This window comes from Mustela erminea, chromosome 19 (assembly GCF_009829155.1).
Source record: "Mustela erminea isolate mMusErm1 chromosome 19, mMusErm1.Pri, whole genome shotgun sequence".
Lineage (NCBI taxonomy): Eukaryota > Metazoa > Chordata > Mammalia > Carnivora > Mustelidae > Mustela > Mustela erminea.
The window spans coordinates 54,447,662-54,469,718 of record NC_045632.1 but is presented as its reverse complement, the minus strand read 5'-3'; the positions used below and the strand labels follow the sequence as shown (position 1 = coordinate 54,469,718).

The 22,057-nt window shown below is 53.3% G+C and overlaps 1 protein-coding gene across 4 annotated transcripts in view; it reads right to left on the bottom strand.

Moving 5' to 3' along the window:
- Positions 1–22,057, bottom strand: part of PLCG2 (phospholipase C gamma 2) — a 142,020-nt gene that overhangs the window by 88,154 nt on the left and 31,809 nt on the right. For all 4 annotated transcript variants that reach the window (XM_032326245.1, XM_032326248.1, XM_032326249.1 and 1 more), the window contains 3 exons: positions 3,281–3,424; positions 1,084–1,177; positions 299–346 (listed from right to left, as the gene is read on the bottom strand). In XM_032326245.1, the coding sequence (XP_032182136.1) occupies positions 299–346; positions 1,084–1,177; positions 3,281–3,424 (286 nt within the window). The remainder of the gene's footprint in view (positions 1–298; positions 347–1,083; positions 1,178–3,280; positions 3,425–22,057) is intronic.

Genomic DNA, 22,057 nt, shown 5'->3' with positions numbered 1-22,057 from the left:
GACGTGCTGTTCGGGGAACTCATGTCTCCCCAGGACACAGAAGGTGCTCGATGCAAGGGCTTCAAGGACACGGTCCGAGCGCTCCACGGCAGAACAGCGGTCTCTGCAATGTCCACGGAATGGAGACCCCAGCCACGTGCAGGCGGTGCCACCATCAGCCCCCAGCACGTCCAGCTAGACCGCACGAGGGCCTCTCCACACCCTGGAACAGGCTGCGACTGCCGTGGATCGTTTCAAGAAGGAACATCAGAAGCCAATACGTTCTGGAGAAAACCACAGAACCACGAACGGAGCTCACCTGTTTCTTCTGGTTTGATCCACTGAATAGATCTGCTTTCTCAGCCAGCTGGGGAGAGAGTTGAGACAGACAGACAGACAACGACAGACAGCACCGGAGAGAGAGTTAGTTCACAGCCAGTGTCGCTCGGTTCTATGGAATGGGGACAAAGGATCCTGGAAACAAGCAAATCTTTCCAACTTGCTAACCCGAGCAGCTCGGGAAGAAGCGGTTGCCTCCTTGTGGTTGAGACGCCCTGGCTGAGCCAAGAGGGCCCCCCAACACGCAGAGGCTGTCACTCCTTAAATGGACAATCCTCTCTGACGATGTTCATTATCTCCCAAAACAGCGGATGAGAAAAACGGTGGGGATCACAGGGTTTTAACCGAGGGGACCATCATTCCCACGCCAACCCCACGTGGACCTCCATGATACTGGAGGCACGGACAAGGCTTCCCCGAGCAGGTGACAAACCCCGTACCCTGTACGGAACAGCCCTTTGGTGAGTCGGCTGAGCCCCTTCCTAATGCTGTAGGAAGGAAGCCCTTGGTCTTCCCGTCAGATGCCACCAATGCCTGTTCCAACCTCGGTTTCAGCCAACTCCTCACCCCAGCAGGCTCAGGACGGCCCGGCCCTCGGAGAAGCTCCTCCGGCCAGATGCTGGAGAGCCCGCAGCCTCTACCCGCCGGACCCTCCCCGAGCCTCCACGGCGAAACATCGCGCTTTCCTTTCCTTCCCTCATGTTGGAGAAAGGGAGCAGAATCCATGAATGTGGCGAGACGAGATCCATGAGCGCAAGTCCATACCTCTCAATGAGGGTGGGTGTAGACGCGCTCATCGCTTCCTGGTGTAAGATTTTCAAGCCCGAGAGCCACTTAGTCGCATCCTCCTTGGAGTCGGCTGCAGAGGTTGAAGACGGATGGAAACGTTGTTAGTCCCTGGGAAGACCTCCGCAGAGAGGTCGGGGCCCCTGGCCATCCCAGCCCCACACAGACCCCGAGGACGGGAGCAGCCAGCACTGGTTCCCGGTTTGGCACACGGACACCAAGAAGGCCTCTCCTTCACGCCTTCATGGTTCTAAGACCTGCTTCTGGTCCGAGATGAAGCCACGGGCCCCTAATGACCCTTCTACAGCAAGGGTGACAAGTGGGATAATTTTTTTCCTTCCAGGAGTTTTAGCTTTTACCCTTAGATGAGCAAATATGGTGCAGGGTCTGGGGTACTTCCCACCCCAACCCTGAGCCGCCCTCAGCATTTCCCATTTCTCGTGAAGGCCAGGGAGAGGGGACAGAGGCAGCATCAGGCAGTAGGTAAGAGCCTGGCATCACTGACAAGTCCCACTGCACTGCTTTGGGGCTGTGTGACATTCTACCGACTCCTTAACCCCTCTGTGCCTCATTTCCTCACCAGTAAAATGGAGCTAGCAGTGCAGACCTCTCGTTGAGTTAACCACGTCCGAAGGACCAGATACCTTGTTTATCTGGACGAGACATGCCAAGGTTGATACTCTCCCTCTTCCCATGGGAATGAGGAGAAAATTGAGCTCAGAAGCATAGGAGACCTGGCCCCAGCCCATAAGTGGGAAGTGGGATCTGAATCCTGGTCTTGTCCATGCCCCCACTGAACCTGAATTCTAGAGCTCTGAAAGAAAGACCCCAATGTGGAACAGAGACGGCATCTTGGACTCCAAGACGTGTAGTCTCTCTCTTGCTCTCGTTGTTTCCTTACCAAGAACCACCAGGCCTCAGCCTGCAGCCTTAGCCGGCAGCTAAGTGGACTAAAATCCTGAAGTTCATGGGCACAGGCCCCGCTCTCCTGCCCCATCTCTGCACTAACCACACACCAACAGTCAGACGTCCACTCGTCATGTCCCACACCCAGCTTGCTATTTCCCTCTTTCAAGCTCTCAGACATGGAAAACTTCTCCCCGGACTGGCCTCCCTCTCTCCACCCAACTCCTACAGATGCCTCAAAACCCAATTTTAAAGTCATCGCCTCTGCAAAGGCTTCCCTGAAATTGACCCCCTGCCCTCCTACAGCGTGCTGTACTGTGAATGGACCGTCGCTCTTTTCACAGTGTACTGTGAGCTCCTGAGAGACAGTGACCGATCTCCTTTGGCCCTAGAGTCCTAGTGGCCTCTAGCCCAGCACAAGCGATGTGCTCAAAGGTGCATGCAAGCGAGAAAGCAAATCACAAGAGCTACTGGGCCCTAATTTCAATGTTCCCGACACTACTTATCTTTCCTTGTTCCCCCCACGTGCGTCTACTTTGAATGGGATTTATTTTCTCTCATCACTCCCAGCTGTACAGACGGTTCTGAGTCAATGAATTCTAGGACTGGACCTGAAGGGGGTGACAAGCTTCTGCCCCTGAGTCAAGTGCCTGAGCTTTTCCACAGCTCACCCTCTGGCCTCTGAGAGGACCCTTCGACATTTGGGTAAATTTATAGGGATGGCTGGAACTCTCACCTCCAGGTCGTGTGTCTATGTGAGTGCATATGTGCCTTCACGTGTGTGTGTGTGTGTGTGTGTGTGTGTGTGTGTGTACACGTGTGGCAGCTGTATTGTGTACATGCGTGAGCTTGCAGGCATCTGTGTAGGGGTGTGTGTGTCTGTGTGCACACACATACATGTGAGAAGTAAGATTTCAGGATAGTGTCCCCAGTTTAGTTGGATGTAGACCAGGCTCTGCTGGACGACAACTATAACCTGCCTCCAGCTCTCCGCGGGAGCCAACCAGGCCGTTCACACAATGCTTACCACGTCCCAGTGAGGCCGACGTTACCATGCTCTCCGGCTCAGAGCTGAGCAAACTGAAGCTCAGAGAGGCTGAGTAGCTTGCCCCAAGGCACACAGCAAGAAAGGCGCAGGGTGAGAATTCAAAACCATGATGACCCCTAACGCACATCAGGGTCAGGCAGGTGCGAGCCTTCTGCTACTACGGAGCATCCTAGGAAGGAAGCCAGGCACGGGCAGCGACAAAAGCCCGCAGGGGGTGCTCACCTGCCAGACTGAGGGTGCTGAGGACAAACTGGGTCCCGTAGAAGATGGTGAAGCAGCAGTCTTTCTTCTGATGCACAACCTTTGCACGCTCAAAATCCTTGGAGTTCTTCCCGGGGCGGATTTCCTTGATTTCCATGATATCCACTGAAAGAAGGTGAAGACGGGCCCATCGGAAGCCTGAGTTCACTCCACCCGAGGACGCAGCCACAGGCCTGCCCTGTCCCTCCCCAGCCCCTGAGCCCCATCCAGACTGCAGGATTCCACGCAAGTAAGGAAGAAGCAGGCTGCTCTAAACAAAGCCCTGGGGGAGCTGCAGAACAGACAGAAGCAGGAGGCAATCTCTCCTCCCTGTAACCCCTGCTGCAGAAGGGCTCCAACCCACTCCTTGCCAGAGTGGGCCAGGATGGCCATCTGACCCGGGGGAGACCCCTACCCCCACCCAGAGGATGGCCACCTGTCCCCAGGGGATCTCCCTCCCTGCCACAGGATGACCAGGGACTGTCACAGACAAGTTTGACCAGTCCCTTCCTCTTCGTTTTTCTATCAAAACACAACTTTTCCTAGAATGGACCCATTCTACGTGTTTCACATGAAGCTGATCTGCCTCTCCTTACCGGCAATAGGGGCCCAGCCTCCTGGGAACAACCAAGATGCCCCGTGCTGGGGCACCGTGATTGGTTCAGGGACGAGCCCATGGTGCACCAGCATCCTCCCGGCACTGTTTGGCCAGAGATATTTATAAAATCTCTCTTGTTGCTGGGCTGCTGCCTGGCTGATAAGACAGGAGTCTGGGGGAAGCAGGGAGCACGACATCCGCCGTAGAGAAAGGGGAGATGGACCCCAGATGTACTGTCTGATCCCCTAAGGCCCAGTCACACCGGAAGCCATTCCTGCCCGAGGAAACGCTACTTCCACGACACAATCAATTCTCTTTTATAGCTTTGGTTAGATGACCTGAGTTTCTGTCACGTGCAACCCTAAGACTCCTGGCATGTAGATCTCCGTCCTTGCCCTGAAGAGAGATACAGGAAAAGGTGTCCCTGGAAATGGGAGACAAGGGAGGGACCTTGGACCTGGGACGGAGGAAACTGACAGGTGAATAAAGGCACTTAGAGTCAGGGCTGAAGCAGCAGGAAAGGTTCATGACCCTTCACAGGCAGCAACTGGAGTGGGAGTGCAGTGAACACCATTAGGAGGGAGAGAGATAGAATGAACTAGAAGCTCTCTACTTTCTTCCCATGGGTCTAGCCAGACCAAAAACAGCCTGGTGGACAGGAGTCAGGAAGGAATGCGCAAAGACTTTAAATGGGCAACTCTGCTCAGCATACACGTGAGAAATCTCCGCACAGCTAGACCCCAAACCAAGCCCGAGACCACGTACAAAACAGTGAAAACCAATTCAAGTCTGTAATTTATTTCACTTTATCTGTTAAAGATTTATTTGAGAGAGTACATGTGGGAGCATGACAGGTGATGTGCAGGGGCAGGTGCAGAGGGAGAGGGAGAAGCAAGACCCCCCACCAAACATGGAGCCTGACATGGCACTCGATCCCAGGACCCCAAGATCCTGACCTGAGCCAAAGGCAGACGCTTAACTGACTGAGCCACCCAGCTGCCCCTCCGGCCTGTATTGTAATCACACTGTACCAGTGTCAGGGCCCTGGGTTTGGTGACTGAGCAAGAAAGACATGATCACCAGGGGAAGCCGGATGAACGGTACACAGAAATCCTGTACTATGTCTGCAATGTTCGCCTGAGTCTAAAATTGTTGCAAACCTGAAAGTTTTAATACCACTTCTCAACCACGAGAGGCCGTTTTGTTTTGGGAACGGAGGTGCCTCGGGATGGAGGCCAGATCCCTCTTCCTCACCGAACCCAGAATCCTGGAGGCTTTTCTCTTTATCCTCACTCCCCAGAAACAAACTCCACAACACAGACCCTTAGTGTGCACTGAAACTTACAGCCTTCGGGGAGGAAACTGGCATTGCCGATTCAGCTGTTTACGCTCCTCGAAGAACATTCAGGGCAGTGAGGTTTGTTCCCGGACGTTACCCGCCCAGCTCACTGCCAGTCGAGATACTGGTGACTTGAAGTAAATCTATTTTTTTCCTATCAAGTCTAGCAGTGATTATCTCCTACCCTCGCTCCCCACAAAATATCTGTAGGTGAGACTCTCTCAATTGGCCTATTATGAGTTTTTCTCCTTATAGCAAAGTTATAATAAAAATCTGACACAAGTTCATAAAGAAAAAAATGTCATATACTATAACACTGTCTTCACGGAATTACCAGTCCTACTTTCTAAATCACTCTCGACTCAGTCGACTTCTCTCCATTCCCATGCCCAATGCCATAATCCAAGCTGTTGGATCTCCTGCTTGGCCTACTGGAGTAGCCGGAAGTTACCCCCAGAGCCTTTTTTTAGGAAATTTAAGTAACCTCGTATTGGGGCGCCTGGGTGGCTCAGTCAGGTAAGCGTCCGCGACTTGATTTCGGCTCAGGTCACAATCTCACAGTCATGAGATCAAGCCCCGCACCAGGCTCTGAGCTCAGCGGGGAACTTCTGCTTCCCCTCACCCCCTTCCCCGATTCGTGTACGCAGGTGCTCATTAAAATAGATAATTCTTTAAAAAATAAAGAAGTAAATGCATAATTATGCTCACGCCCCTCCTGGGCTTCAAACCTTCTGACTGTATCCCATTGTTCCTAGGACCGAGAACCAAGGACCGGGGTTGACCCCGCCGGCCCCACCTGGCCCCCACACCCTCACCCGTGCCGCTCCAGCCCCCCAGGGAGCGGTCACCCACCCCCCACCACGGCACTGGCATGTGCTCCGGGCCTGGTCATCTCTCAGTTCCCCTTCCAGTCTGAGCTCCTCCAGCATCGAACTCAGAGAAAACCCTCCAACTCCTGCGGTCATACAGATCGGTCCCTCTCCCCACGGCCCCAACAGGGGCCGGCGCCTGCAGGTCAGACTCCTGGGCCAGGAACCTCTTCCCTCCAAGGCACTCCCTTGCTTGGCGCCGTGTCCCAGCCCCCAGCGCAGCGGCCGGTACGCGGTGGGGCCCCGTAAACAGCTGCTCAACGAAGAAGGGGGCAGAGTGAACCTGGAGACAAACGCGGAGATACGAAAAAATGCAAATGGAGCCCCCACCACCCCCCCCCAGACGCGGCACAAAGGGACAGAGAGACACCAGACGGGCCACCCAGACGAGGGAGGAGAGAGACACAAAGAGGCACACAGACCAAGTCAGACGGGAAGAAGCATAAGACACGGAGGAGAACGAAGAACAGCTACTCTAGGGAGGCGAGGGGTCCTGCCGGCCACTTTGGCGCCAGCAGACACCCCGGCTTTGGGGCCAGGCCTGACCCAGGGGGAGGCTGCAGGCACCCACCGCACCAGCAGGACTGGTCACCTCCATGACGTCATGCCCGCCACGCCCCTCTTCGCCCCTCCCCCACCAGGTGAGGGCAGGCTCGTTCACATGGACGATCCCGAAGAGAGGAGGCCTTGGGCAGGGCCGGCCTTGCTCCCGGGTCATGAGATCTCACCGGAGCAACTTCCCAGCACCGCCAGCCTTCACCCCAGCGAAACGAACCGTCCTGTTCTTTTTAGAACTGGCCCGTGGAGCTACACATATGCACATCTGTACGTACAGGTACGTCCTCCACTAAGCCCCGGGAGAACAGGGACTGTCTGTGTCACTCGCTCACAGCTGGGGCCTCACGGCCACGTGCACCGGAGCCCGGCTCAGAGCAGAACTCGGGCGCCGAACGGCTCCGGTTCCTGTTTGGGAGATGGTCGCAGGAACGCTGGTCGGGGAGTGGGGAACGCTGTGGGAGTCCGTGCCCCACCACGGAGTAAGGGAACTGGGGTGTGTATCCCCAAACCCCGTCTGCTGTTGGTCGAGGGCTGTTTCTGGGCTGGCCCAGCCCTCAAGCGGGTGGCTGCAAGGCTGAGAGGGCCTCGATGGGCAGAAGGGAATGCTTCAGCGAGCAGAACCTGCCTGATGCAGCCTCGGCCACATCAGGTGCCCGATCCACTGGTTTCTGTGCTCGATCCGTGGGACCCAGGGACCCGTGGGTTGGAGGGGTCCGAGGCCCAGTGTGTATTTCAGGCAACATCGGGATGCATGTGACCAAGTCCCAGGCACTGCCAAGAACAGCTTCCCTGGGCTCCCCCGAGAGACAGGACTAGGTGTCACTGCCCTGGGTGTTCTGCACCCTAAAAGGGATCTTGGCTCTGCAGGTGCCTCTGGTATTATAGGTAATGTACGCTCTTTTAATAGAACAGCTTTATCAAGATGTAGTTTGTGTCTTTATCAAGATACAAGCTCACACACTATACAATTAACCCATTTCAAGCCCGCAACTCAATAGCTTCTAATGTAGTCACAGACTCGTGCAAACCACCACCACAGTCCATGTAAGAACATCTTCATGACCACAGAGAGAAACCTAGACCCTGTAGCTATCACTCCCTGTTCCCCTCTTGTCCCCACACCAGTCCCTGGCAACCACCAACTTTCAGTCTCTACAGATTCGCCTTTTCTGGACGTTTCACATAAAGGGAAGCATACAGTCCACCGTCTTCTGTGCGGGGCTTCCTTCAAGGTTCCTCTGCGCCCTCGCCGGGACCTCGACCCTTTCTACGGATGGGCAGCGTTCCCGCAGAGAGAGACCACACTTTCGTTATCCACTCTTCAGCTGATTGACGTTTCTGGATTGTTTCCACCTCCCGACCGCTGTGAAGAGTGAGGCTATGAACACTCCCCTGACAGTTTCGGTTTGAACATCCGCTTTCAGTTCTCTCCGGTGCCTCCTCGGAGGGGAAGGCAGTCCTCCTGAGTCCCCACTCTTAGGCTACAAGCCTTCTAATTGCAAGGTGCCTCCTTCAGGCCGTGGGGCTTGTCTCGCCATCACTGTGGACCAGGGAGGACAGTCATTCACAGGCGCAGAGTCAAGCGTGGACGGGTCTGCAGTCAAGGCCTCCATGAAAACGTGGTGGTAAGGCCACTGACAAGCCAAGTGTCAGCTGTTACAACTCCTCCTCCCCGGGCCTCCTGAGCAAGGGGGGGCTCGCTCCAGAGGAAACGGAGGGCTGCCCGCTATCCAGCACCCCCTTGGTTACCAGAAACCCCGAGAAGGCAGGAAGGAAACCCCTCACCAGAAGGGGTGGTTTTTCTATTTGGTAATCAGCAAAGTCTGAGGGGCCTGCTGGTCATTTCTGTTGACACACACTTGATCTTCTATCGCAGCACCTTGTTGAAGGTTGACCCCACGGCCCACGGAGTGCACAGCAGTGATGGGGGAGGGGGTCAGGCCTCCTGCACTCAACGAGGTCAACCCCACATCATCTTTCTGCCCTGCAGCTGGAAATAAAAGCCTACTGCCAGGATTGCAAACGTGCCTCCCCAGCCCATGCCAAGTGTGTGTCCGAGGACCACGGAATGGCCTCAGGAAGCCACAGACCTGGGTCTGAATCCCAGCTTCTGACAGGTGCTTGCAGCTGAACTCACCTCTCTGGGCCTCCACTTCCTCGTGGGAGCAACAGGACCAAGAACAGTCTTGTCACACGGTGCTCTTGGAGGATTAAAGGGGTGTGTGTTGGGGGGGTGTTACAATACTGCCTCGAAATGACAACTAAGAAAGACGTAGCAAAAAGAAAAAAGAAAAAGACGCGGCAACTTCTAGGTGTCTGTCAGCTCCTATTTTTAAATTACTAATGCAACCGAATAAAGCTAGACGCATACAAGGTAAAAGAAAAAACCACGCTCTCTTCATTTGTCTGTTGTGGAAGCTGAAGCGGCAAGTCCGTGTGTGCTAATGTGGGAAAAAATCCACACCGCCTTATGTCAATAGGGTGCCGTGTCTGCACACGTACATACGTGTGCACACGTACAGACATAGGTGCGAACATGCACACGGTGCTCAGGTTTCCATCGCCGCTCAGATCCTCACTCTCTAAATCCCCACTCTAACCTGCAAGTATTTTCTTTTACACAAGACACTCTACCCAGATCACAGCTGCCGTAGGATGTTCACGCACGGGCACCGACGAGAACACGGGTGTGCGTCAGTCTGCAACAGGAGAGGTCCACGTCCAGCGCTCTCAATGTTCAAAGTCACCATGCATCTGACCTAGGATCCTGTCCCCCCTCCTGAGTCCTGCCTGCGTCCCAGCATTTGCTTCTGACGAGCAGACCACCAAACAGAGTCCACTTTAGAGAACGTCTCTGGTATTTCCAACAGAGTAGTTTGCGGTCATTTCCATTAAGTTGCAAAGGAGAGGACAGGAAAAAAAATGAAAATTCACAACCAACGTCCTATACTACCCTCTGTACTGTTTGTGAACATGCCCAGTAACGAGTTCAATAAAGCATCGAGCAATTCAGTATCTGTGGCTGTTAATGCTTTGCGTTCATGAGAAACGTCTGACGGGCTGGCCTGCAGGTGTGCAGGGGTATTAAGCAACACCGGGGTTGGGTTTTTTCTGATCGGTTGGTAATGCATCACCATTTATCTCCGTGGAATAAGACATGATATATGGCTGTCAAAACAAAACAAAACAAAAAAAGCTGCTCTATCTCCTGTTTCCAGAAACACATTAGACTCAGCTAAGGAGCGGAGCCTGTATCTATACGTGTATATTTGTGTATGTAAAGGTAGAAAAAAAAAAAAAGTCCACCAATTTGCTGACAGGCTTACTGGTGGGGAAGATGACAGGCAAATGGTGGGCTTCACCTGCTTTGATGGGAATTCCTGCCGAAGGCACGCAGTCATGAAGATGACCGACTTTATTTTCAAAGTAGGCTCTGGGGGCCAGAGCTCCGGCCGGGCGTGCTCCTGCGGTGGGGGCTCGGCAGCCGTGCTTCCTGCTTGAAGAAGTGAGATAACGCAGCCACAGAAGCGAGGCCCCATCTCAGCACAAACGTGGCTTCCCAGCAGCCCCTCGGGCCTTCCCCAGGTCCGGCCACCCTTCCGCTGTCCTCCCCACCCATCACCTGCGGACACACGCTCGGGGTTTCCAGCCTCCTCCGACTCCCCCGCCTCATTCCGCCACCCCCTTTGCTGACGGTCCCCATGACCCAATTCTTCAAACCCTGTTCCCCTCTGGGCCACTGCCGAGCCGCCCCCCACTCCTGCAGCACCCTGCTACCCTCACACCAGGCATGCGGCCTTTCCCGATTCCCACACTTACCCTCAAGCTGTACCATCCAACGACTGGCTTCAAGCCCCTTCGGGGAAGCTCTAGTCGTATTTGAGGGGAAAAGAGACCGCTGAGACTTGACACCTTCCCACGTATACCCCCACCCTCCCACCTACCCGACAGCCCCTCCATCCGCCAGGCCGTCACAAGCATCGCACAGAGGGTCCCCACCCTCAGAAGCCTGCGAGGGACAGACCTTCTCCAGACCAGCGCAAGATGGTAAGCCACGTAAGCCTCCAACCACACCAAACACCTCCATGGAGAAGAAAAAAGTCTCCACTGGGGCTTCTCCCCAGCAAGGGGAAGAGAGGCTTCTCAGAGGGTGTGCATCGTGGTGGAGCTCTAAAGGCTGGAGGTGACCCGGTGAGGGGAGTAGAAAGCCCTACGGAGGCACACGCAGAGCAGGTCACCCCAATGGCGCCTGGGAGCTTGGGCAAATCATCTCCCTTTCTCTGTTCCTTCCCCACCTGTACTGACCATGACAGCCTCCTTCACCAAGCTGCTGGGCCAACAAAGTGAACTGACACTAACCGGAACCCCGTGGCCCCCGGGAGGTCCCAGTCAAGTTTAATTTAGTCAACGGGACTCGTGTTCTTGCCCACCAGCCTCCACCACCACCTTCACCGATGCTGGTGGTTTCGCTTTATCTCAGGGTTGCTGGGTCTCAGTGAAAGACTCTGCTTTACAAAACCAAGGGTGTTGGGCTGTTGGACAGACATGACAGCACCTAACCTGAAAGCCGGAGGGACAAGTGACAGGGACTACAGAACACACAGTTCAGAACCATGGGGCCATCGCGGGAGAGCAGAAAGAGCCCGACCTTAGAAGAATCTGGCAAATGTGTGTGTAAAGTCCAACTTGGGGTGGGTTTCTTTATTATGGCTTGGCCTCTACTTCCTCATCTGTACAATGGGAATGAATATCCATCCCACAGGGAGATACACCTGAAAGAACTTGGTAAAGTGTAAACTGTCCCATAAGCCTTAGATATGAAAGTCCTCTGAAAGCCTCGGGATTGGTGGGGGGTGGGGGGTGGGACTGTCCTCATCTTCTTTGAAAAAAACATATAACAAAGAAGCAATTGTTGGGACTGTGCTGATCTCCGGTGGGGAATATCCCGGCTCTGAGCTTCCGTAGGAAGCTCTAATATCAGCACTAGTATCAGTACTCCACGGATGAGGCAGCCATTACTGCGTGTTTGGTGTTCACACAGATAGGCTGGATTAAGTATTTTCTAGATGTTTCCAAGTTTTAAGTGATACTGGAGACACTGGCTGAGCTGTTCTTCCCTCCGCACCCCTTCTCCCCAGGGGAGCAGGGAACGCTAACAGGAGTCCTGAAGAAGGAACTGGGCACTTCCAGCTTAGCTTTCTGGTCTGGTTCTGGTCCAATCTGTCCCCCAGGAACCAGGTACCTTGCCCTGCTCTGCTCTCTGGTGCTCGGAGGGCGCTGCCTTGAAGAGGCATCTACCACCTCTAAATTTGAGAATCCAAGTTCCTTTTATATAAATTTAAGTTAAAAACAGTGAGTCCCTTTCAAAAATAGGTAGGTTCGAGAAAAGGAGGAAAACAAATAGAACAAAAAAATCACTAAGACTTTATGGAAAGCCTCACCACCTTACACACGGCCTGTTGAAATTTTAATTTGCTCTGCTTTCAACCGGTTTTCTTATCAAAATGACACAGAAGACCCTTCCCGGTACAAAGACCATACACAGATCCTGCCACCCGCCACCACACTGGACCAGTTTTTGATTTGAGGGCAGTTTTGTTTTTTGTTTTTTTTTTTTTTGAGCTGTCTAGGCCTCTGACACTTTCTCAAAGGTCATTTGATTATCAACTTGATAAAGTTTGCCCAACCTGCATAGTGCTGGCACTGTTTGTCTATTATCGGTCTTTAAATCAACTCACCTTTTTTCAAATGAAATACATATATATATTTAAGGAGTTTATCTTTGGTAAAATATATATATAATATAAATTGTAAATACAAACAAATTATAAATACATACATATACATACTCAAGGAGTTTATCTTTGGTAAACTAACAGGAATTACACCTAACAGGAATCGTACAACACAAAGGCAGTGGAAGTAGGACATTATTAAATTCTGCCTCGAAATAGCTGATGCCACAGACCACACCGGTTCTGAGCTCTAAAAGGTGACAAGAAGAGGTCTGAGAGAGAGAGGCCAGCTGAGCGGGGCCGGACTCACTGACGGAGACAGAAGTCACAGCGGGGGTGACCTCCGGAGGGCAGAGGCTTAGGGAGTGGTCTAGATCTGATCTGGGGGAGGCGGTGGAAGTGGTCACAGAGGCATCTGCATGTGTCTGTTTGAGCTCACACTCGCTTTTGTGCCTTTGACCGTGCGTGGACCTTCCATGTGGAGGTGGGTGTGGTTATTAGGAGGGAACCCTGGGGACCCTCGTCATGAGGGAATTCATTACCTAGCATCTCGACGGCGGTGGCAGATACAAAGAATGGACAGATGTGATAGGATCGTGTTGAACTCTACGTGCCACACGTGTGTGTGCGCGCGCGCACACACACACACACACACACACACACGACAAGCAAAACTGCGGAAACTTGAATCAGGGAGTGCACAGACTCAACCTCAGTACCCAGGCTTGTTCCTGACACACTGTAGAGTTTCATGGGTTGGGACCACTGGGAGAAACCGTGTCTACGTGAGATCTCTCTCTTATTTCTTATGTTACATGAAAAAACTCTTATTTCTTATGTTACATTAAAAAAAACACACACACACAGAGTATCAAGAAAGAAAAAAAAAAGCATGTTACTACCAAACAGATGTTCTCCTAAACTACACTTCCCTCAAGGAGCCCACAAGGGACCTGCGAAGGGAACCACCTTCCCACCGGTGACTCCCGGTCCCTGGGCCCAGTCTCCCCCGGGGGACAGCTACTGCTGCATCCCAGGAACGGACTCCGGGCTCGCCTTGTGCCAGGATCCAGACTATTTCCAGCCAGACCAGAAATAGAGGCTCATGCAGCTCTCTGATAAGGCAGTCAGAAACCCAGAGGAAGTGGCCGGCAGGGGGCCTGGAGCTTGGGCCTGGCTCCGGGGCCCACGCGTCCGCGAGGGCAGCAGTGACAGCCAAGAACACGGCTTCTGTGAACGTCCGCCAGGAGTCTGTGCACGGAGCCCGGGGAGGGCAAACTTGAGCCCTCTCAGCACCAACCACTCATTCCAACGCGCCCTTCCCTAACCTCGGCCCAACGAGCAGCCCTGCACGTCAACACAGTCTCATTCTTTCAGTCGGACGCTTTGGCCTGGTTTTTATAGGAAAGGGAAGGTTCTGAGAACACGGGCGATTCTGTTCAACGCCGACCAAATTCTAGAAGTTGCCCGATGTTGAATCCGCCCATGGAAAATGCTGGTCTGCTCCTTCCTACCCCCTCTTGGCTTCAGAGGAAACCAGAGGAGAGAAAAGGGAAGGGAAGCCACATTTAGAGAAGCATCCAGGGCGGCCAAGCGGTCTGCCAGGGATTTGGACATGTGTGTGCTCACGTGGGGCGGAGACTGTGCCGTCTGCCTTCCAAAGGTGGGGACACTGAGGCAGAGTCAGTGACTTGCCAAGGCTACACGGGACCAGCCAGGATTTCAAGCCCAGCAGTCTTCATTCCCAAGCCTGCCCTCCTAACCACGACACAGGGAAGGATGAGTTCTTTTCCCGGGCAGACCCCCCACCGCCCGCTTCGCCTCCCTGGCTCAGATGTCACCCACCCTGGCCCAGCTGCATCCTGCTGGATCCTTGCTCTCAGGCGCATTCTCGCAAGGATCCCAGCACCAAAACCCTCACAGGCAGTGGGGCCCTGCTGGCCCCTGGTCTATCAAACACTGGTCAAGAGCTTGATGCCCATCATCTGAGGGGTGCCTCCTGCGGCCCCAAGCAGTAGCCGTCCCTATTACCCGCTGTCCATTTTGCAGAGGAGAAAACGGAGGCTCCAGCAGGTTGGGGGAGCTGGGGGTCGGAGCTCTGCCCGTCCAGCTCCAGAGCCGTGTTCTCGAACACCACCCAGGCCGGCTCTGCACGGGGGCACTCGCCCAGACCAACCTACCAACTCCACCAGCAGCAAACAGAGCCCTGCCAAGGTCAAGCCCAGGGTAGAAGCGCCTGACTTAAACAGAGAACAGACCAGACCCTCCTTACAAAATAAATATTTTTAAGGCGCCAAAGCTGACTTCACCGTCTCCTCACTCTTCCTGCCAACCTTGGGAACAAACCCCCATTTTCCAGAGTTGGCTCGGGAAACTGATGTCATCTACCCAGCCACCTGCCTAGGCCTCGATGCCAAAGACAGCAGGGCAGTGACGCACGGGCGTCTCACAGGGAGCGAGCTGTGGGCAAGGGGGCCTGGCTCTCTCCTCTTCCTTTTTCCCATGTCCCAGAAAGCTGTTACCTTGGGGGTAACAGGCTAGAATCTGGCTGAAGGGTGGATCCTTTCTCTGAAGCCACATCGCAGCGGGTAGAAAGAGATTCCAGGCGCCTTCAGGGCTCCCACTGTCAGAGTCCGTCATCAGGTCAGACAGGCAGAAATAACTTTCCACCCTGTGAATGATCAACAGGACAAGCTGGGGGTTTCCTGATGCCTCCCACAGCGCAGGGTCCTCCAGCTTCACTGGCAGGGACTGGGCCACATGGGCCAGAAGGCTGGCTCAGGACCCTGGCCACGGTCTGACAGCCACCGTCAAGGGGAAGGGCTCAGAGAGGCATGGACAGACTGCCAGAGGAGGCCCTGGTCTTCCAGAAGCCCCTCCTGGTCCCCCAGGGCAAATAGCCCACAGACCCAGTCACAGAGCCCCACCTCGTCCCCCTGCCCCCGCCCAGCCCTCTGGGCCACCGAAGCCTTCCTCAGGGGAAGCCTCATTCTTTAAAGGGATGAACTCCTCCTGGGTCCATGAGCCTGCATGGGGTCCCCGAACCCCAAACGTGGGGTCCTCCTGCTTTGTGCTCTTTGCAAGGAGAGAGAGCAGGTTCTCGGGGGAATCCAAGAGCAGGAAAGCACTGAGCTCAGCTCGAGGCCCAGCTCCAAGGCCTCCACTCTGGAGGACTTGTCTTCCTCTTCTCAACTTCCCCTTTCCTGCTTCTCATTTACTGTAATTACTTGTCGCCCAGTGTTAGGGCTGCGGCCCAGCACCGGGCAAGCTCCTACACAAGAGGCCTGGCACAGTTACCTATGGCTAACAGGGCACTCCCAGTGCCCCCTCTTCCCGCACACCCCCCACCCCCAAACCCAAGGCAGGAGGGCTGGCCTGTCTCACTCCCCAGCTTTGCCGGAACTGGAACTGGTCTGGCTGTCGCTAGGCCACCAGGCCACTGTCACCGCTACAGAGGTTCATCTCAAATGCCAAATTCTGCTCAAAGAGGAAAAGCAGCACATGCATTAGAAGACAGTCCTTTAACGCTCTGTTGTTTCACCAGAGGACTGTCCCTGAAATGCGGCTCCTGTGCGGAACGGGGCCCAACAGAGGGCCGCGGACTGTGTCCACCACGACTATCAGAACAGCTACTACCCCCCAAGTGCTTGCAGAAGCGGGCACGGAGAAAAGATGTTACGTGCATTTCCTCATGGGTGCTTCGTATACTATATTATGATCATTATTCCCACTGAACAGAGGAGAAGACTGAGGTCGCCACAGTATAAACCTGCAGCCGGTGAGCGCCTCCAAGCTCCAGGCCCGATGGTGAGGCTTCAGGGCTTCCAGCAAGAGGTGGCCTGCAGAAGCCGATCCCTTCTGCTGGGGTCAGAGCAGGGCCTTGCTGCCCCCGCTTTGCCTTTGCAAATGAGTCCTCACTGTGGTTAGCAAGCCAGCCCTTCATTTCCCCACCAGGCTCAGTTTTGCAAACCAAGGTCAGGGGGGGTGGGGTGGCAGTTCCTGTTACAGGAGCTAGAAGGTGAGAGTCTTTCTTCCCTTTCAGAGAAGGTGGGATCGGGGCAAGAGGGTCCCCCCCAAGCTTTCCAGCCCAGGCAGGTCTGTCCCGACTCCCCTCGGCACAAAGATCCAAGTCCAGCCCAGGGGATATGAACACGAGTCTGACTCCACCACTGGCGCTGAAACCTATAGCCCCCTTCCCTTTCCCTAGCATTTGCCAGGGACTGAGCCTGGGCTCCAAATGGAGCCCGGAGTCAGGCAGAGATCCAAATCTCAGCCCCACCATGAGGCAGCCACATCCCCTCTGGCTTCATCTCCCTCTGCAAAATGGACTCACGGCAGAACTTGGGCCGGTTGGTGGACCAGAAGTGAGGATTTAAGGGAACAACAGTTCACACGTCAAGGAGCTTAGCACAGTGCATTACACAAAGCTCGTGCCTAATGCTTGCTGCTATCACCCGCAGATTATCACAGTCCTGGCGACGCCCATCCACTCAGCAAAGAGCTGCTGAGGGCCCCAGAGCTTGGTATAACTATGGCTTGGTATAGGCCATGGCCAACAGACCAGATCCCTGCCCTCAAGGAATCACATTGTAGCGGGGGGTGGTGCAGAGAGATAAGCAAATCAATACATATTACATCTGGCAGCAGAAAGTTCCAGAAAAATTAAACCAAAGCAGAGGGAGGCACGGTGGGTGATAGGGCAAGAGAGGGGCTCTGGTAACAGGTGCAATCAGGGAGTCCTCCCCAGAGGAGGTGTCCTCTAAGCTGAGGCTTGAAGGAAGTGAGGGCAGATCCAAGTGGACGTCTGGGGAAGAATATTCCAAGTTAAGCAAATAGCAAGAGCCAAGGCCCCAAGAAGGAAATGTGCATGGCACGTTCTAGAAAGAGCAGGAGGGTATTGGCTAGGACATACTGCTTGTGTTGGGGGCGGTGGGGTGGGGGGTCCCTGGAGCCCTTAGGTCCCCCACTGCCTGCCCGTTGCCCCTCTCCTGCCTGCACGTTCTGATCACACCAGCTCTGCACCTGTGCCTACAGTCATTCCACCTGCCTGGAGTCCACGCCCATTCAGTCTTTGCACCCACCTGGAGCCCCATCCCCTCCCTGGCTATGGCCCCGGGAAGGGGGTCTTCCACCACTTACTTAGTTCCCCCACCCTGCCCCTTGGAGGCAGGAACTGTCCTGCTCATTCCCGTAACCACAGCAGTCAGGGAAGTGCTCAGCACCGAGTAAGGACTCAGGCAAGAGGCAGAACAAAGCCCCCGGAGAGTGGTTTGGCAATCATGGGTTATCCTGGAAAGGCACACTCCCTCCCTCACCCGCCCTCCCACACTCTACCTCTCCCCATTCAACTGCGAGAAACCCCCACCCTTGCAAAGGAGAAAGGGAGCCCGATGGGAATGTCCAGCAGTGGGAGAGTGAGCTCATCGGTGGTTCCAGAACACTAATTATGAAAACGGCCATCTGAGCGGCCACGCCTAAATCAAAACCCCTCAGTGCGACTGTGTTGCGGGTGGATCCTGGAACAGAAAAATGACAGTGGTGGAACACAGGTGAGATCCGATGAAGTCTAGGGTTGAGTCCACAGTCACATGCCAATGTTAATTCTCTGCTTTGGACAAATTCACCAAGTAGCACAGGATGGGGGACCGTGGGGGAGAAGGTGTGTGGGAACTCTTGCTGGCTTTGCAATTCAGGGCACCTGGGTGGCTCAGTCAGTTAAGCAAGAAAAAGGCTGCAGGAGGCTTCACCATTTCTACCAATAATAACAACTTATTTAAAAGACATAAACCGACTGTCAAGGGTACTTGTGACTCCTATTGTTCCAGTATATTAAGAGTGGCAAGAAAATAAAAAAGAAGAAGAAGAAGCATTCACAAAATGGTTATTTCTGAAACGACAGAGGCTTTATAGCCCTATCTATGACATTTGACTGCAAAAGATCTCAGACAAATATGAGGAAAGCGTGAAGCGGTAAAACTGGGTCACCAGGCATCACTTATTTTACTTCTCTGATCCGCTCCGTATGTTTGAAATAAATCATCATTGAAAAACTCAAACATGGGCGCCTGGGTGGCTCAGTGGGTTAAGCCGCTGCCTTCGGCTCAGGTCATGATCTCAGGGTCCTGGGATCGAGTCCCGCATCGGGTTCTCTGCTCCGCGGGGAGCCTGCTTCCTCCTCTCTCTCTCTCTGCCTGCCTCTCTGCCTACTTGTGATCTCTCTGTGTCAAATGAATAAATAAAATCTTTAAAAAAAAAAAAAAAAAAGAAAAAAAAGAAAGAAAAACTCAAACAGGGGGCGCCTGGGCGGCTCCATCATTAAGCATCTGCCTTCAGCTCAGGTCCTGATCCCAAGGTGCTGAGATCGAGTCCCACATGGGGCTCCCTGCTCCGCGGGAAGCCTGCTTCTCCCTCTCCCACTCCCCCTGCTTGTGTTCCCGCTCTTGCTGTCTCTATATCAAATAATACATAAAATCTTTAAAAAAAAAAAAAAAAAGGAAAGAAAGAAAGAAAAAGAAAACTCAAATATTTATTAATTAAAATAGTGAAACCCATGAATGGGTGCAAACCACAGAAGCGGAAAACAACAGAGCTGAAGCATATTCCTCGTGGTTAAAACTCCAATTCCAGGATTCTCTGACGATTCCCGGTCTACACACGTTTGAGAGCTTCAGGGCTCACAACAGAATTCCCTCACTGATCCCTCTAAAACCAGGCCGCAGTGGGCAAGATATGAACTCATGGGGATAAGAGGACACCATCTAGGGGACGCCTGGGTGGCTCTGTCGGTTAAGCCACTGCCTTCGGCTCAGGTCATGATCCCGGGGTCCTGGGATCGAGCCCCACATCTGGCTCCTCGCTCAGTGGGAAGCCCGTTTCTCCCGCCCCCTCTGCTGCTCCCCTTGCTTGTGCTTACCTGCTTGCTCTCAAATAATTAAAATCTTTAAAAAAAAAAAAAAAGGACACCATTCTACTAAAATGCCCAAGATGTACACCCAGGAATTCCACCTCTAGGTCCGGCAGGGACCCTGACAGGTCCTGCAGGCCCATCAGCACAGGTGCATAGAGACGCAGGGACAGGGTGGGGGTGGGGGTTGACGGGCAGGGGAATCCTATTCTCGATGACCGGAACGAAATGGCCTCCTGTCTGCAGCTGTCTGCAGACACCCAGGAAAGACGCTTTTAAGGATACACGAGTGGTTAGTACTGGTTACCTCCAGCATTCAGGGGAAGGAAGGAAAAAAACATTTTTAAATTCTCACATTGTTCTTGTTACAGTAAACAGGTATTATTACTAGTGCAATAGTAGTGCAAGGAGGCCCATTGATCTCAATGTCTGCAGGAGCTTAAAAAAAAAAAAAAACCAAAAAAATCAGGAAACATAGTGAAAGTACAAGAAAAGCTAAGTTAACTGTGGTTCAGCCACACCACGGGCTACTCTGAACTCCGTCAAGGGCGTGTATCCGCCCATCTGTACCAGCTGAATTGGAGGAATTTCCTGAGATATGATTTAGTGACAAAAGCAAAATGCTGCAGAGATGGTCACGCCGTAAAGCAAAGCCAAGACACCAGCCGGGCAGAGAGGGATGATGGCGGAAGTCACACCTGGGGCTTCTAGATTGAGGGACAGTTACATGTAGTTCATCTTATCAGTATTCATTATACAAAATAAGGTGCTGCACCAAATAAGGAAAGCTTAAAGCCACAAAACAACTGATGGACATCACCTACAGCCATTCTGTTCCCAATAGCCTCCTGACTTTTTTTTTTTTTTTAAACACTACAAGTGCTCTCTGGCCACAGGGCCTTGGCACTTGCCATGATTCAGAACCCGTTTTCTTGCAGCACGTACACTCCCTTCTATGTAAGCCATGTGTCCCTGGTGCACCTCCAGAGCCAGGCCAAGGGTGAACAAAACCAACACAAACAAGAAATCCAAACCATGGACTAGGTGGCAGGCTACTTCTAGCGATGAATCCCTCGACTCTGGCCCTACTCTGTTCCTTCTTTTTCTTCTTCTTCTTCTTCTTAATCCAAGATTTGGAAAAAGAAGGAACACAAATTAAGAGGAAAGAAATTCACATTTATTGAAACCTTCCAGGTAACACACCCTGCACCAGGCACTCTGGAAAATGACGCACCTTTCCCTCTTCATAGCGTCCCTGGGAGGCTGGCGCTGCAAAGGCCAGCTAGGATACAGGAACGGAGTCCTGGCTGAGTTTTGTAACGTGTGTCAGGTCACACAAGTGTGTCTCCCCAGGAGCCAAGTCCTTCCCAAGGACTCACCAATCAAAACTGTGGCTGATACCTCCCACCACTTCATAAAAATCAAGACGACCCTCCAGAGTCTACAAAGATCTTAAAAATCACGGGACACGCAACTGCGTCTGGTGACGGATGTGTTTTGCTTGGTCAGCATCATGCTATTTGTTCAAATGACTTGGCGCTAGATGAAAAAAAGGAGACCTTGCAGGAAACGACCAAGGTTTTCAGCCTCCGATTCGCTCACCCTTTACCGGGCACGCACGGGCTCCCCGCTGGCCACACGTCTGGCCCACCCTGGCATCTCGCCTACCCTGCAGCCTGTATCTGTGCCCAAGACCCAGCCGTTTCTCTTACTTAGGTCACCTGCCTGGTCTCCTCCAGGTGAGTGAGTTTCTGATCCTTCGTCTGCAACAGAGGAGGTAGGATTTTTAAAGCCATAAATGGAAGATTCTATTTTCGGGTCTGAAAACTTGACTGCATATACAGAAGCAGCCTGTGCTCCAAACCAGCACTGACCCTTTGAGTGTAGCAGACTTTCCTTTACTAGGCGCCTTGCCCCGCGTGCTTAAGGCCATGAGCTCAACGGGGAAGTGCATCCTCGGGCCTCACGAGCACAATGACCATCAGCGGAGCACACGGCAGTTCTTCATGGGAACGAAGGAGGCTGAATGCATGGACGCGCTCAGGGCCAGGCACCCTGGCTTCACTCGGCAGACTGGCTGTCCGGGGAAGCAGAGGGCTGGGTCTGCAGACTCCAGCCATAAAATCCAAGGCCTGCAGAGGCAAACAGGAAGAAAACTCAAAAAACCCAGGAGTTGCTCAAAATGGTCTCGGGCTGCCTTGAAAGACAAGGCAACAACAGAGCCATTCCGCACAAGTGGCTTCAGGAAAGTCATGCTGCCTTTCTAAGGCTCAGTTTTCCCACCTGTAACATGGCTACACTCATCAAGGGGCACAGAGAGGGTTTCTAAAGCACCAAGGACAGAGGCGAGACCACTCAGAGGACACGGTAAGTGGCCACTCTTTGACTTTTAGAGCTTCCCAGCCAGCACCACCACCATTTCCCGAGCTTATTATTTTCAAAGTGCTTCTTATTATTAATATACTTGATTCAAAAACATCCCTATGGCATAGGTCCTACTGTTGTTCCCATTTCTTCAGTGGGACAGAGACACACAAGAGGAAGCAAATGGACCTCAAAGACACAGTGGCAAGTGCAAAGCTGGGATTTGAACTAGGCAGTCCGTCTTCGGAATGTACCCTTTTGGCCATGACACTTACCGGCCCCTGCGACCTGTGTGAGCAGACAGGCTTTACGGACAATCTTCTCAGTCCTCCGTGTCAGGGCCCGGGATTCCAGAGCTCTGCCTCTGGCAGGCGGGAAACAGGTCTCCAAAA